General features: G+C 33.8%; 2 protein-coding genes across 2 annotated transcripts; both read right to left on the minus strand.

Moving 5' to 3' along the window:
• Positions 1–2000: 2000 nt before the first annotated feature.
• On the minus strand, positions 2001–2759 carry LOC127249060 (uncharacterized). The gene has a single exon (XM_051271651.1). The coding sequence runs from the start codon at positions 2757–2759 to the stop codon at positions 2001–2003; it is 759 nt and encodes a 252-aa protein (XP_051127608.1).
• A 4199-nt stretch (positions 2760–6958) lies between these two features.
• On the minus strand, positions 6959–9219 carry LOC127249009 (sm-like protein LSM3A). Its single transcript, XM_051271602.1, has 3 exons — positions 9060–9219; positions 7502–7597; positions 6959–7276 (listed from the first exon to the last, which is right to left on the minus strand). Exons 1-3 carry the CDS (start codon positions 9174–9176, stop codon positions 7196–7198), a joined length of 294 nt encoding a protein of 97 aa, XP_051127559.1. The 5' UTR covers positions 9177–9219; the 3' UTR covers positions 6959–7195.
• Between the last annotated feature and the right edge of the window lie 4856 nt (positions 9220–14075).

The following is a 14075-nucleotide window of genomic DNA, read 5'->3' on the forward strand; positions in this document are numbered from 1 at the left end:
TTAGTTATCTGATCATTGTTGATATCTTCATTAGTATTTACAATTTTCTTTTTTCGTGGATTCTTATCCTTGGAACCCAACGGTCTGCCACGTTTTACGTTGGCAGTACGCTCATTAGCACTCGGCATTTTCCCTTATGGGATGTTTATTTTAGCTGGTGCATTTGCTGCTGCTATATATGATTTCGTAACTCTGGCAACATCATTAAAAGCATCAGGCAATTGATTTGCAATTTTCTACAAATGCACAATTCTTTGAACTTCAAGTTCACTATGTTTCGTACGATGATCAAATTTAAGTGGTATTTTCCACGAAATTTCTTTTTCCAGTTGATTACTATCTCCCCCTAATGTCGAGAAATGAGATTCATCAAAATGACAGTCTGCAAACCTTGCAGTAAATAAATCACCCGTTGTTGGTTCAAGATATTTCGCAATCGAGGGTGATTCATACCCGACATATATACCCCACCTTCTTTGAGGTCCTATTTTCGTGCGTTGAGGTGGTGCGATTGGCACATAAACAACACACCCAAGAATTTGCAGGTGAGATATATTTGGTACTTTTCCAGATACCAATTGAGTAGGGGAATAACAGTGATAACTTGTCGGCCTTATTTTCACAAGGGCTGCTGCATGTAATATAGTGTCCCCAATATGATACAGAAAGTTTAGACCTCATCAATAATGGTCTAGCAATTAATTGCAATCTTTGGATAAGGGATTCAGCCAGGCCATTTTGCATATTTACATGGGGAAGAGGATGTTCCACAGTAATTCCAATTGACATGCAGTAATCATCAAATGTATGTGATGAATATTCTCCAGCATTATCTAAACGTATTTTCTTTATCGGGTGATCTGAAAATTGTGCTTGCAATTTAATTATTTGTGCAAGTAGTCTAGCAAAAGCTAGATTGCGAGTATATAACAAACATAGGGTGACCATCGCGTTGACGCGTCAATTAGTACCATAAAGTACTTGAAGGGTCCACATGGTGGATCTATTGGTCCACAAATATCACCCTGAATTCTTTCCAGAAAAGCTGAGGATTCAAATCCAACTTTTGCTGGAGATGGCCTGATTATTAACTTCCATTGGGAAAAGGCAGCACAAACAAATTCATTCGGACTCAAAATATTTTTCTTTTTCAATGGGTGGCCATTTGAATTTTCAACAATTCGTCTCATCATTACATTGCCAGGATGCCCAAGTCGATCATGCCAAGTTTTAAATTCGCTAGTATCCATTTGGTCTTCTAGGTGATATGTTTCAATGGCACTGACTTTTGAATAATATAAGCAGGAAGAATATGATGGCAATGTTTCTTTCACAATTCTTTTTCCATTCACAATCTGAGTTATCAAGAGATACTCATTTTCTGCCTCATTCAATGTTTTAATGTGATACCAATTTTTTCGAATATCACTGAAGCTCAGTAAATTTCTTCGAGCTTTGCTCGAGAATAAGACATTTTCAATTGTCATTTTTGTCCCTTTAGGGAGAAATACAGTAGCTTTTCCTGAGCTTTCAATCATTTTCGATGCACCACTGATAGTAACAATAGTGGTCTTTCCCATATTCAGGTGGGAGAAATAACATTTGTTTTTCAGAATGCTGTGAGTCGTAGCACTATCGATAAGGCAGATATTGTCATCGACTTCAAAATATTTGGCATCCATATCCTTGCAAAAAGATAAAAATAATAAAAAACATGTATTAGTAACATAATCAAAATAGCTTATATTATAGGGGTAATACAAAAAGAGGGGCAAAAAGCAGTAAAATAACAAAAGAGATACAATAACTTTTCATCATTTAACATCATCAGCTATATCAAGCAGATCATCGGCATCCAGGTGCGTGATATTTTCATTCATCACATCGTCAAATGTGTCATTGTGGGCAGCTTGGTTTGTTTCAGTAGCAAATCTTCCCTGCCTTTCTTTTAAGGCCCGATACAATTCAGCCAAATGACTGGCCGTGCGACAAACATGGGCTTAATGGCCTTTGATTCCACACCGGGTGCATTCCTTGTCATTGTTTCTGTTTCTCCCGATGTTGAACCTCTGTTGAGGTCTGTACGGCCTTCTGTCATTATAACGCCGATTTGGCACATATCGGGGCCTGTTTTGATAATTATTGTGACTGTATGCATTTGCCCGGCCCCGTCCGCGATTCTGATTTCGATCACGATCAATTCGCTGATTTCTGACTTGCCCACGACCACGCACTGGATTTGCCGGCTGTATTGCATTTGCCTCTGGAAATGGATTTTCACATGTCGGCCGAGATTCGTGATTTTTCAACAGCAATTCAGTATTTTGTTCGGCCAGCAAAAGACAAGTGATCAGCTTAGAATATTTCTGGAAGCCTCTTTCGCGATACTGCTGCTGCAAAACCATGTTAGAGGCATGAAAAGTAGAGAAAATTTTCTCCATCATATCAGATTCAGATATATTTTCGCCACAGTGGCGCAGCTGTGATGTTATTTTAAACATCGTAGAATTATATTCTTGGACTGTTTTAAAGTCCTGAAGCCGTAGGCTTTGCCATTCGCTTCGTGCCCTTTGCAACAATGTCGGCCTCAAATGATCATATCTTTCTTTCAATCTCTCCCACAATTCAAGTGGGGATTCCAGCGTGACATACTGCATTTTCAATGCCTCATCGATGTGATGGCACAAAAAGATCATGGCCTTTGCACGATCTTGGCTCGGGGAGTTTTTATCCCGGGCAATGGTATTTTTCAAGCCCATTGATGCCAGATGCATTTTAACATCGCGAGCTCATGCCATATACTTTTGGCCAGAAATGAGGAGAGTGAGAAATTTCTGTTTGACAATATTAGACATAATAAACAGATAAAATATAAAATATTACCTCGCATAAATTAAAATACACAATCGTGCTGATAAGGTGTTATAATATTATTATAGGGATAACCAATAGAAATATTAATTATTTCTACCGTTAACCACTATTTTATACTCCCTTTCTCCCAAACAAGGTGCAACATTTGCTTTTGGCACGGGTTTTTAGGTGGGTAGTATTAAGTAGGATAATTTAGAAATTAAGTGATGTGATGAAGAGATAAATATATATTTTATTTTTTTATTTGGATGATGTAAGGGGATAAAGTGTAGGGTAGAGATTAAGTAGGTGATGTGATGAAGAGATAAATATATATTTTATTTTTTTATTTGGATGATGTAAGGGGATAAAGTGTAGGATAGAGATTAAGTATAATTAATTATTTCTTATTTTGAAAATGTTGCAGGATGTTTGGGACATACCAAAAAAGAAATGTTGCTGAGTATTTGGGATGGAGGGAGTATATTGTATTATATTATATATATTGTGTATATAAATATATGTAAATAGATATAAGTGTGTGTGGCATTGTGTATGCTTTTATATATATGTGTGTTGTGTGTATGTTAGTGTAGTAATATATATATATATATATATAATATGCTATGCTAATAATTAATTAAGTGAAGAGATGAAAAGAGCATAAGCGAGTGAATAAAACTGAATCTTATTCCTTTCATTGTGTAATGCCTATTTATAGGCAAATCCATTCAATACATTCGGCTATGAAAGCATCCACATTTTGCCTATGTATACATTACATAAATGAATTTGTAGCGACTACGTGTACAACACGAGTCAAATTATTATATAATCCCAAATCTATACTAAATTGAAGAGTCTCAAACAAATAACAACATTAGTATAAATATTAACTATTCATATTATTGTGCACTAATCCCAAATCAAATGAATGTCTTTTACCTACCAAATCCAAATCCAAATGCAAATCAACTTACTTTCTCCTGTCATAAATCTTCCAAAATAAAAATAGTAAAGGAATGAAGCTAATCTGATAGATCGATCAGTACCCATCACACTAGAGAATTATAACATTTCTCGTCAATGATTAAACATAAAAATTGAACATTTTATGAGAAATCTCTCATAAAAAATCTAATTGAAAATCATTCATGTAAACAACACCAACCTTAGGTTGAACTACAATATATTTTAACCACTAAATCTCTGAAACAAGAAAACTTACTCGAACTCAAAGACCATCCAGAGAGGAAGGAGACCAAAAATCAAAGAAATGTATTGAAAAAAAAAAGATGATTTCGAGTTCAACTGGATGCGAGATTAGAGAAAATGGACCTATGTATTGAAAGTTGGAGAAGCTGGAATTTTTATTTATGCTACAGAGGCTTTTTATATACACAACCACTGTGTTTGCTATTAGTTGATTGTACGGTATGTGGAAATGGCTGCTGTGAAGTACAAAAAGAGCTACGTATACATCTAACGATTATTATAAGTTTTCCACTCCCAAAATTGATTATATGCTACCTAATATGGCTTCAAATTTTAGTTATCAACTTATATTGGATAGATACAAATCCCCGTATACATATATTTCATGAGTACACACATACACCTTTTTTTACAATGCAGCACAACAATTGACAAAACACCTTTTGTAACACCCCGGCCGGCTCAAACCGGAGCGTCACCGCCACGCCATACTGGAAGACTCGTTCATCAATCAATGAGTCCTACGTTGTGGCGCTAAGGCTAAAACAATAAATACAAAAAACTAAATAGGAATTTAGAATTAAAGCGCACCAGCTTATCAATTAAATAATTAAAGTTCGAATAAAAAACATAAATTGGAAATAGTTCAAAAGACATTAGTCTTTAAACATAATCAATGAATTTCAAAACATTTTAGAAGGTAAAGTAGTTCTAATTCCCCCGATGGATTATATGACGTGAATGCATCATTTAGGTATTAACGAAAGCATGATCACCTACAAAAAGATCGTAAGAAGAGGGTCAATACAATGGTTGAGTAAGCGCAATTAATCGAAGATAAATTAATACGGTATAATGCCACAAAATCATTTGAAGAAAATAGTCGAATAAGATGACACGTATCACATAAGGGGAATTCACACACACGAGTCTTTTAGCATCTCCCTTATATCTCCTTTTCATTCTCAAATAATAGTAATGAGCACATCAGGAAGAAAACTTCACTAGGCCTTAATCAGGGCCGGCTCGACCCAGTTTTCCAACCTTATTACTTTGTATGACACGTCACATAGTTTCACATAACAACCATAGGTCACAACTCTCAAGGAAAACTCCACAATGTGTACATAAGGGTTCGAAATCCAAGGTACACGTAAATCAATTTATTATTAGTTTGCGAGGGGCGCCATAAGGTCCACAACCCTCTAATCTCCAATATAACATACCAAGAGGGGATTGTACGCAATCCATCCCTCCATCACGGATGACGGTCTAAAGACCTTTTTATCGTGAATGACGGGCACCTCGGAATCACCCAAAAAGGGAATCCACCATCTCGATCCCTTGACCTAGCCCATTCGGTATCTAGTTTAAGGTTAACTAGTTATCCTAAGATACCGGTATACCCTCACGTGCTTGCAAGGCACATAGGTGTCATCCAAACAATCGACGAGTTGATCGGACTCTACGGGTAGTTTCAATTACCAATTTGACCAAATACTCAACATGCTCTTAGGCAAATTTCAAAAAAAGTGTTTTAAACTCAAAATATTCCAATTGTCAACATTTCACCAAGCAAAAGTAGGATATTAGACCCAACAAGTTATAATCTCTTTATTTCGTCAAATAAATATTTGAATAATATGTCAATCACAATAGGCATGGTCTAACTCCAAAAAATCAAAATATTTAAATATAATCGTAAATCTTTTTCCAAAAACCATAACTAGGTTACGACAAAACTAGAGTTTCAAACTCATCCTATAAATTCTACGATTTTCAATTTAAAATACAATAATAATCTTCACATAAGTCTTAGATGACATTATAATCAACTAGAAGAAATGGACAAAACTTAACACTTTTAGGGCAAACTCGACAATAATTTTGAAAAAATATCAATAGAAGGAGTCTAGGAATTAGAAAAAAAAAAGACCAAAATGAAGAGTTTTGGAGAAAAGAACTCCAAAGAAGAACCAAGGAAGAACAGAGGAGGCTGGGCGACGCGGGCTACCTGCCTTTCTGTTTATTTTATTTTTTTTAAATTTAATTTAATTTTATGAACATAAAATACTTAGATCTTTATTAATTATTTTACCCTAGTTGGGTCCAAACTCAACTTTTACTCATAATTTAAACTCAATTCTTTAATTTCTTACACTAAAAGCCCAAAATAAATTAGGTATAAAATAAAATTTGTCCGATTCCGGCAATCTTTCGGCGATTATTTTACGGGGTGTTACATCCTTCCCCCTTAGGAAATTTCGTCCTCGAAATCAATTTGCACACCCGGAACTACCTCAAACAACTCTCGATACTTTCTTCGCATTTCTTGTTCAGTTTTCCATGTCGCTTCTTCAATCCCATGCCGCAACCACACTACTTTCACCCAAACTAGAATTTCAAACCCATCCCATAAATTTTATGATTTTCAATTTAAAATACGATAATAATCTTTACATAAACCATAGATGACATTATAATCAACTTTTAAAAAAAAATTAGCAAAACCTAATACTTTTTAGGGCAAATTCATTTGACAATAATTTTAAAAAAATATCAATAGGAGAAAGAACAGAGCAGGCTGGCTGCCTTTCTGTTTTCCTTTTTTTTTTAAATTTTATTTTATATTTTATTAAACATAAAATACGTAAGCTTTTATTAATTATTTTACCCTACTTGGGCCCAAACTCGACTTTTACTCCTAATTTAAACCCAATTCTTAATTTCTTACACTAAAAGCCCAAAATAAAATTTGTCCACTCCGGCAAACTTCCGGCGATTATTTTACATTATATTACACCTTTTTTTTACAATACGCCTTTTTTTTCCTCAAATGACAAAACAATAGGCAGGCATCAAGTGAAGACACTCACAAAGTACACATATGTAATGTAATCAAACACCGTAAGCACGCCCAAGTAGTATTTAGCATCTATGGTGAGAACCAACCCTCTACACAATTTGAGGGTTTGTGCATAATTCCAGCTTGCTAATATAATAATAACATAAGCATCAATTGTCTACGGAAAACGTACCAAACTTTGAAGTTCAACTAAATTTTGGCAGATATGTAAAGAGAGTTGTATTGCATGTGCATGTTAAAAGAGTTTCATTTGAAGCAGGGCTAAGCTGTTCTCAACGGGGGCGAGACCAATATCACACCATCACCTCTGACAAAGAGAAACGGGACTGTGCGCCTCGTGGTCTGCAAAGACAACAAATAAATATACATCATTGCAGGCACAGCAGGATATAGAGTTGAAAGAAATACAATCAGTAAGCTTGCACAGTAGGTCGATGATAAGTTCATGCCAAAGTGAAATTTTGACATAGTTCGACAATGTGTAATAAGATTACTGAAAATATGTATCATGTTGTTCTGTAAGAGAAAAACTCAGACCGCTGTAAAACAGCACAAAAAATTACATACCCTAACAATTTCCTCGTATGTTTCATCATCAATATCTGTGGTTGTAACAATCTCTTCAACATCACCCAGAATCATATTCAAATGCTGATCATAAGCCTGTAGAGGGTTCACATGATTTGTGAATACAATAACGGAATTTATATAACAAATAAAAAGATGCACCGAACATAAAATCCACCATAAAAGTGATGTATACTTAACAATCAGCAATAAAGTAAACTAATCCACAAAGTATATTGTTCAGAAAATAGACTAAGAGAATGGGACCGAGAGGCAAACCAACAACACTTTATTCGTTGTATATTGTGTGCATTGCTATGGGAGGCCAAACAAGACCTTCAGCGAGAATATAAACAAAGTGCAGGGATTTTAGGTAGTTCTCTTTCTAAATACTGCCCTCTAAAAAATGCAAGGAAAGGACATGGAAATCACAGATCTCACCAAGACTATCCCAATCCAATAAATAGACATTGCAGTATCACCATAGGTGTTTTAGAACTCTCCCCACAGTCTTAATGTGGTTGCAAAATTGAGCTTGTATGAAGAGTGAAATGAAAATGACAAGAAGGTTTAGTAGAGCAGACGTCTCATCGGCTATTATCCATTGACCGAAGTACCTAAACATAAAACCTACAGTCCCAAACAAACAATCAAGTCTTTGTCTTTTAAGTGGTGGGATAAAGAAGAAGATCGAGCTTATATGAAGGGAAAAATACACATGGCAATGAGGTTAACAGCATATAGTAACTTGACAATTATCAATCAGCCCAATTGACTGAAGTGCCAAAACAAAAACCCCATCGGCTATTATCCATTGACATAAGTACCTAAACATAAAACCTACAGTCCCAAACAAACAATCAAGTCTTTGTCTTTTAAGTGGTGGGATAAAGAAGAAGATCGAGCTTATATGAAGGGAAAAATACACATGGCAATGAGGTTAACAGCATATAGTAACTTGACAATTATCAATCAGCCCAATTGACTGAAGTGCCAAAACAAAAACCCCATCGGCTATTGTCCATTGACATAAGTACCTAAACATAAAACCTACAGTCCCAAACAAACAATCAAGTCTTTGTCTTTTAAGTGGTGGGATAAAGAAGAGGATCGAGCTTATATTAAGGGAAAAATACATATGGCAATAAGGTTAACAACATATAGTAATTCGACAATTATCAATCAGCCCAATAGACTGAAGTACCAAAACAAAAACCCCAGCAGCCGTAAACAATCAATTACTTGACCCAAATGTCCACAGCCAAACACCATAACTATTATAACAACCAATAGACACCCAAATCCAAAGCAAAGGAACAGAAAACCTAGAAAGTCATTTAAACATGGATCAAAAACAAACAAAACAGGACAAAGATTACCTACGTAGTGTAGCCCTAATTCTGAAAATGCAATTAAACTCGAACTACAAAATTAACCGATCAATCAAGAAACACACGAATACTTTATTTCTTCGCTCGCGCAAACCACAACACACAAATGCATACAAACATCATTCATTCTAACGAGAGCAGAAGAGAAGAGAAGAGAAGTTTCGTACATGGAGCTTGCCCCGAAGCTCGCGGTCATGGCGAAGCTTAACATAGATACGCTCATCAAGGCTGAGACGAATAAGGTCCAAGGGCTCCTTCACCGCGCTCTCCTCCTCGCTCCCCATCGGCGAAATGGAATTGAGACCTGAGAGAGACTTGTGGTATTCAGTTAAAACGCTTTGAGGGGAATTTATTGGACTGTCGATATGGGCTTTCAATAAATTAACCATGAAAAGGCCCAATGAATTTTGTGAATATCTATTTTGACTTTAATGGAACTGGATTTGGTTTGTCACTGGTTTAAACTTATTTTCAATTTTTTTTTTATTCAAATTATTAAATTAAATATATACTTTTTATTTAATATAGTATATATTTAAAAAATTAGATTTTCATTTGAAACAATCCAATTAAAATTTATTTATATCACATCTCAACTCAAGACCATCATTTGTGTGTTGTTCAAATAATTTTTGAATGACACAGTGGTGTGTACTGATATATAAGTGAAACGAACACAACCCAACATCAAATCTATTTACTTAGTTCAGCCAACAACGAGGTCTATATAAGGATCTCTAACGAAGTATTTCTACTACAATTCAGGCATAACATAAATTAGATATCATCCCATAAACTTTACTAAAAATGAACAAACAAACCAATACAAAAGCAATATAATGCATCAATTACTTATTCCAGAGGAGATGTTCTTCTCAAATAAACAATTACAATATGATGCGGAAGTAATCGAAGAATCAAACTATATGAATAAAGAAATAGAAATGTGCGGAATTTATTGAAAGAATAGAGATGGAAGAATTGATAAAAGGATAATCTGGCTTCTCGATCCATAAAGTTGGTCGGATATACACCACGTGAGAACTACACAACTCACGATACAAATCTCTAAACCAAACAAGAAATATAGAAGAATAATCTGGATTTTCGATTCAAATGATTGGTCGGATGAATACCACGTGAAAACTAGGTAACATGCAACACAATATCTCTAAACCAATCAAGGAATGAATTTGATGCAACAAGCAGTCCAGCACCGATTGAAAGACGACTAACTTTCTCGAATCATTCGAAAATAACCCGATTTCAAAAGACTACCAAGGATTGCAGCACACAATCCCGAGCAATCACGCAAGCAAGAATCACTCTTGAAAATAATTTTTTTTTATAAACAATATAGGAGTGGTCTTTTTACAATGATAAAAATGTATTTATATAGAGGTCCTTTATAGTCGAAGAAAGAAAACATTGAAAATAAAGGAAATAATTTAAAAGGCAACATCTAAACTAGAAAATATAAAAATAAGAAAAATAGTCTAAACAAGGAAGCTAGTGAAAAGAAAATAAATATAAAAGAAACTTAATCTATAAAAAAAATAAGTAATATGAAAACTTTGAGATTATTTCATAATTATTGATATTATTGATTTGTAGTCCGATTCTTGAGATGAAGGTCTCGGCATGACTTGGTTAAGTGATGTTTGAGTTTGACACATAAGAGATGCAATATCCGGCATATCCGTCTTCAATAATTTTCTTGAATATTGAGTCCATGACATGTTTGAAGAAACTCGAGATAGCTACTTGAAATTTTGGACTCTGCTTTAGGTTATTAGTCTGGTTGGCAATATAGTCAGATCAACAGACTTCATGATGGTCATATCACAATATCTCAACCTTAGTTTTTTGTCATATTCTTTATACCTTAACATAAAAATTTTCATCTTCTTCTTCATGCTAATCTTCTTTTTTATTTTTTATTTTCAGCGTCAAAACCAAAACTGAGCTTAAAAGATCAACATCAAACTTCTCCAAGAAATTTCGATATGTTTGGTATTATTTCGTACCAACTGAGTTGAAAACAAACTTAATAATAAAGGGATAAATCCCTAATGGATTAACTTATAGAACAATCTCTCTCTCTAGAAAACAAAACTTAAACACTAAAAAAATATATATGAATTTTCTTCAATTGATGTGATGGTGAAATGAACACGCATTAGAACCCTTTCATACATTTCTATTAATTCTCATGAAAAAGCACATCTGAGTAAAATAATTACGTCGGAAAATGGTTCGACCAAACTCCTCTCAAACTCTAGAAAGAGTCCAACTCCTATGAGCAATTGCATAATAGTGTTATATCCGACACATTGAAATAGCACAATATTTAAGGTGTTGTAAATTGACAGTAATTACTACCTAATCTCAATGTAATAAAAAAAAAATGTTGATTTTACATCCATTTGGTGGACTTTTCCATTGATTATGTGTTTCAAGACAATAATCAACCTTATAGTTTCAATTCAAACCACATGAGGAAATACCTCATCATAATTATAGCCGGATCTTTATTTGTATCAATTTGCCACGAATCTCGCCTTGTATTTTTCTATACTTACATCAAATCTTTTACGGGTGTGCTTGTTTGGGGGTTTGAATTTTGGATTGGGATTTGAATAGTAAATAATTTGAATTAGAATAGTTGTATGATATGATATAAATAGATATTGATGTGATATTTTGAATATAAAATTAATTTTTAATATAATGTAAAAATAAAAGAAAAAATGTTTGATTTGATATTTTGGGAGGAAAAAATTTGTATGAATAGTAGAAGTACTTCCAAATCCTTGAAACAAATACACCCGTACGTGTCTTAAAAATCCACTTTACACCAATAGCCTTATGCCCATTTGGAAGATTCGTAAGCTTTTATGTATCATTTTCCTCTATTGCTTTCAATTCTTTATGTATGGCCTTCGCCCACATAGGATCTTGATTTTCCTCTTCAAAGTATATTGGTTTATATTTTGCAAATATTGGAAGATGTATAAATTTTTCATGACCATCTACAATATTGTCTATTGTTACCTCAAAATCCCGCGAGACAATAGGTGGTTTTGTTGTCTTATCGGCCTTTAAACTTTAGGTTGTGTTAGGACATTCGAGTTGGAAACTGTATTTAAGTTAGACGCACTTTCAGAGATCTCCTTAAGATAAAAAATGAGATTCCTATCATGATGATGGTAAGTTTCTTCATTCCGCTTCCACGTCTCATTTTCTGCAAAAGCAACACCCTACTAATAATTACTCTCTTTATTGTAGGATCATACAACTTATAACCATCACATTTTTTTAACCAACAAAGATATTCTTTAGACCACAATCAACAAGCTTTGTTTGCATTCTTCATTCTTCCGGAAAGTGAACACAGACAACAGATAAAAATACCTTCAATTGTGCCACACTTGGCTTATACCTATGCTTCATTGGGAGTCATTTCTAAAAAGATTCTTGTTGAAGACCTATAATATATATAAAAAGCATGAATTAGCTTATATCTAGAAGGATTTTTGCATACTTTTTACATTTAACATACTTCTAGCCATGTTAATCAATATTGATTTATCCTTTCTTTTGGAAATTATGTTGTGTCGAGGAGTATATGGAAATTTCACTTCATGCCCGATTCCTTGCTCATCACATAATTTTTGAAATTCTGTAGACATGTATTCACCTCTATCATATTTCGAAGCTCTTTAAATAAATAGCCGCTCTCTCTTTCGACTTGAGATTGAACTTTTTGAAGCATTTGACACTTTAGATTTTCTTTGAAAGAAATAAATCCAACATTTCTGGTTAAAACCATCAATGAATGTCAAAACATGTTTGTTATTATCATTTAGCGTAATGTTCATCAAGCCATAAATATCATAGTGGGCCAGCTGCAACTTATCTCGTACATGCTGATTTTTTTAAGTAAATAAGAGTCGACTCTGTTTTCCAATTGTACATGTTTCACAAAACTATTCTGGATGTCGAACAATTGGCAAATCAACTACCATTTTCTTTTGAACAAGTAAATTTAAATTGCGAAAGTTTAAATGCCCAAAACATAAATGTCATAGTCAAGATTTATCCTCTAAAACAACCTTCTGGCATGTGTGCGCATCATATGAGATGCTAACCTTGAACACTCTATTTGTAGTTAAATGTGTCTTAAAAATGAGTTTCCTTTTGTGACTAAAGCTAATAGTTTGTCCTTAAAGTTCAACCCGTATCTTTTTTTCTATCAACTGACCAACACTTAGCAAGTTGATCTTGATATTTGGTATATACGAACATTTATGATCTCCAGTTTTGAGTTTGATGATGATCTTACATTTCCACATAACTGCAATAGCACTATTGTTAGCAAATTTCACATGTGACCTTATAGTTTCATCCAACTTATGAATAAATTTTTATTCCCACTCATGTGGTTTGTGCAACCAATATTTAGAAACGAAATATGAGAACAAACTTTTTCATTTAAAGTTGTAACTATCAATAAAGCATAGTCCTCATCACCATCATCTTTTTTTTTTTTTCTTGTGATATGAATAATATTAAATTTTAAACTTTTCATACCTCCCTATTTCATGCATCAGTCTCGGCCTCTCATAGTCCTAAAATGACCATAGTGATTGGTCTGGTGATTATTTAATTATGGACCATCAGGTTCTATTCATACGGCCTCCATGTTCCCTTCCTCTGTTACAATTTTCTCTCTCTTTCTAATTGCTATTATTCTGCTTCTCTGTGACGAAGGCTTGACTTTTGAAGGCTTGTTTAATAAATTCGTCATTTTGCTGTCATTCGTACATTGTTGATGCACTTGCAATGTTCTTGTGAACTCTATTCAGACCCAGACCCGACCCAAACCTAATTAATATATTAATAATATATTAATTATATGTATAAAAAAATAATTTCTAAAAATATAATTATATTAAAAATTATTTTTTAGTTTGATTGATTGATGTATTTATCATAATATTTTTTAATAAGATACTTAAGTTTTAATAAATTCCGCGTCCAAGTCTAATAATGTTAATTTATTACTCCCTCATTCCCACTTAATTTGTCTACTATTTTCATATCAGTCCGTCCCACATAAATTGTCTCTTTCTTTTTTTTTTGAAATATAATTATACATTTTAATCATATTTTAAAATTCA

This window comes from Andrographis paniculata, unplaced genomic scaffold (genome assembly GCF_009805555.1).
Source record: "Andrographis paniculata isolate CXL003 unplaced genomic scaffold, ASM980555v1 Contig35END, whole genome shotgun sequence".
NCBI classification, from domain to species: domain Eukaryota; kingdom Viridiplantae; phylum Streptophyta; class Magnoliopsida; order Lamiales; family Acanthaceae; genus Andrographis; species Andrographis paniculata.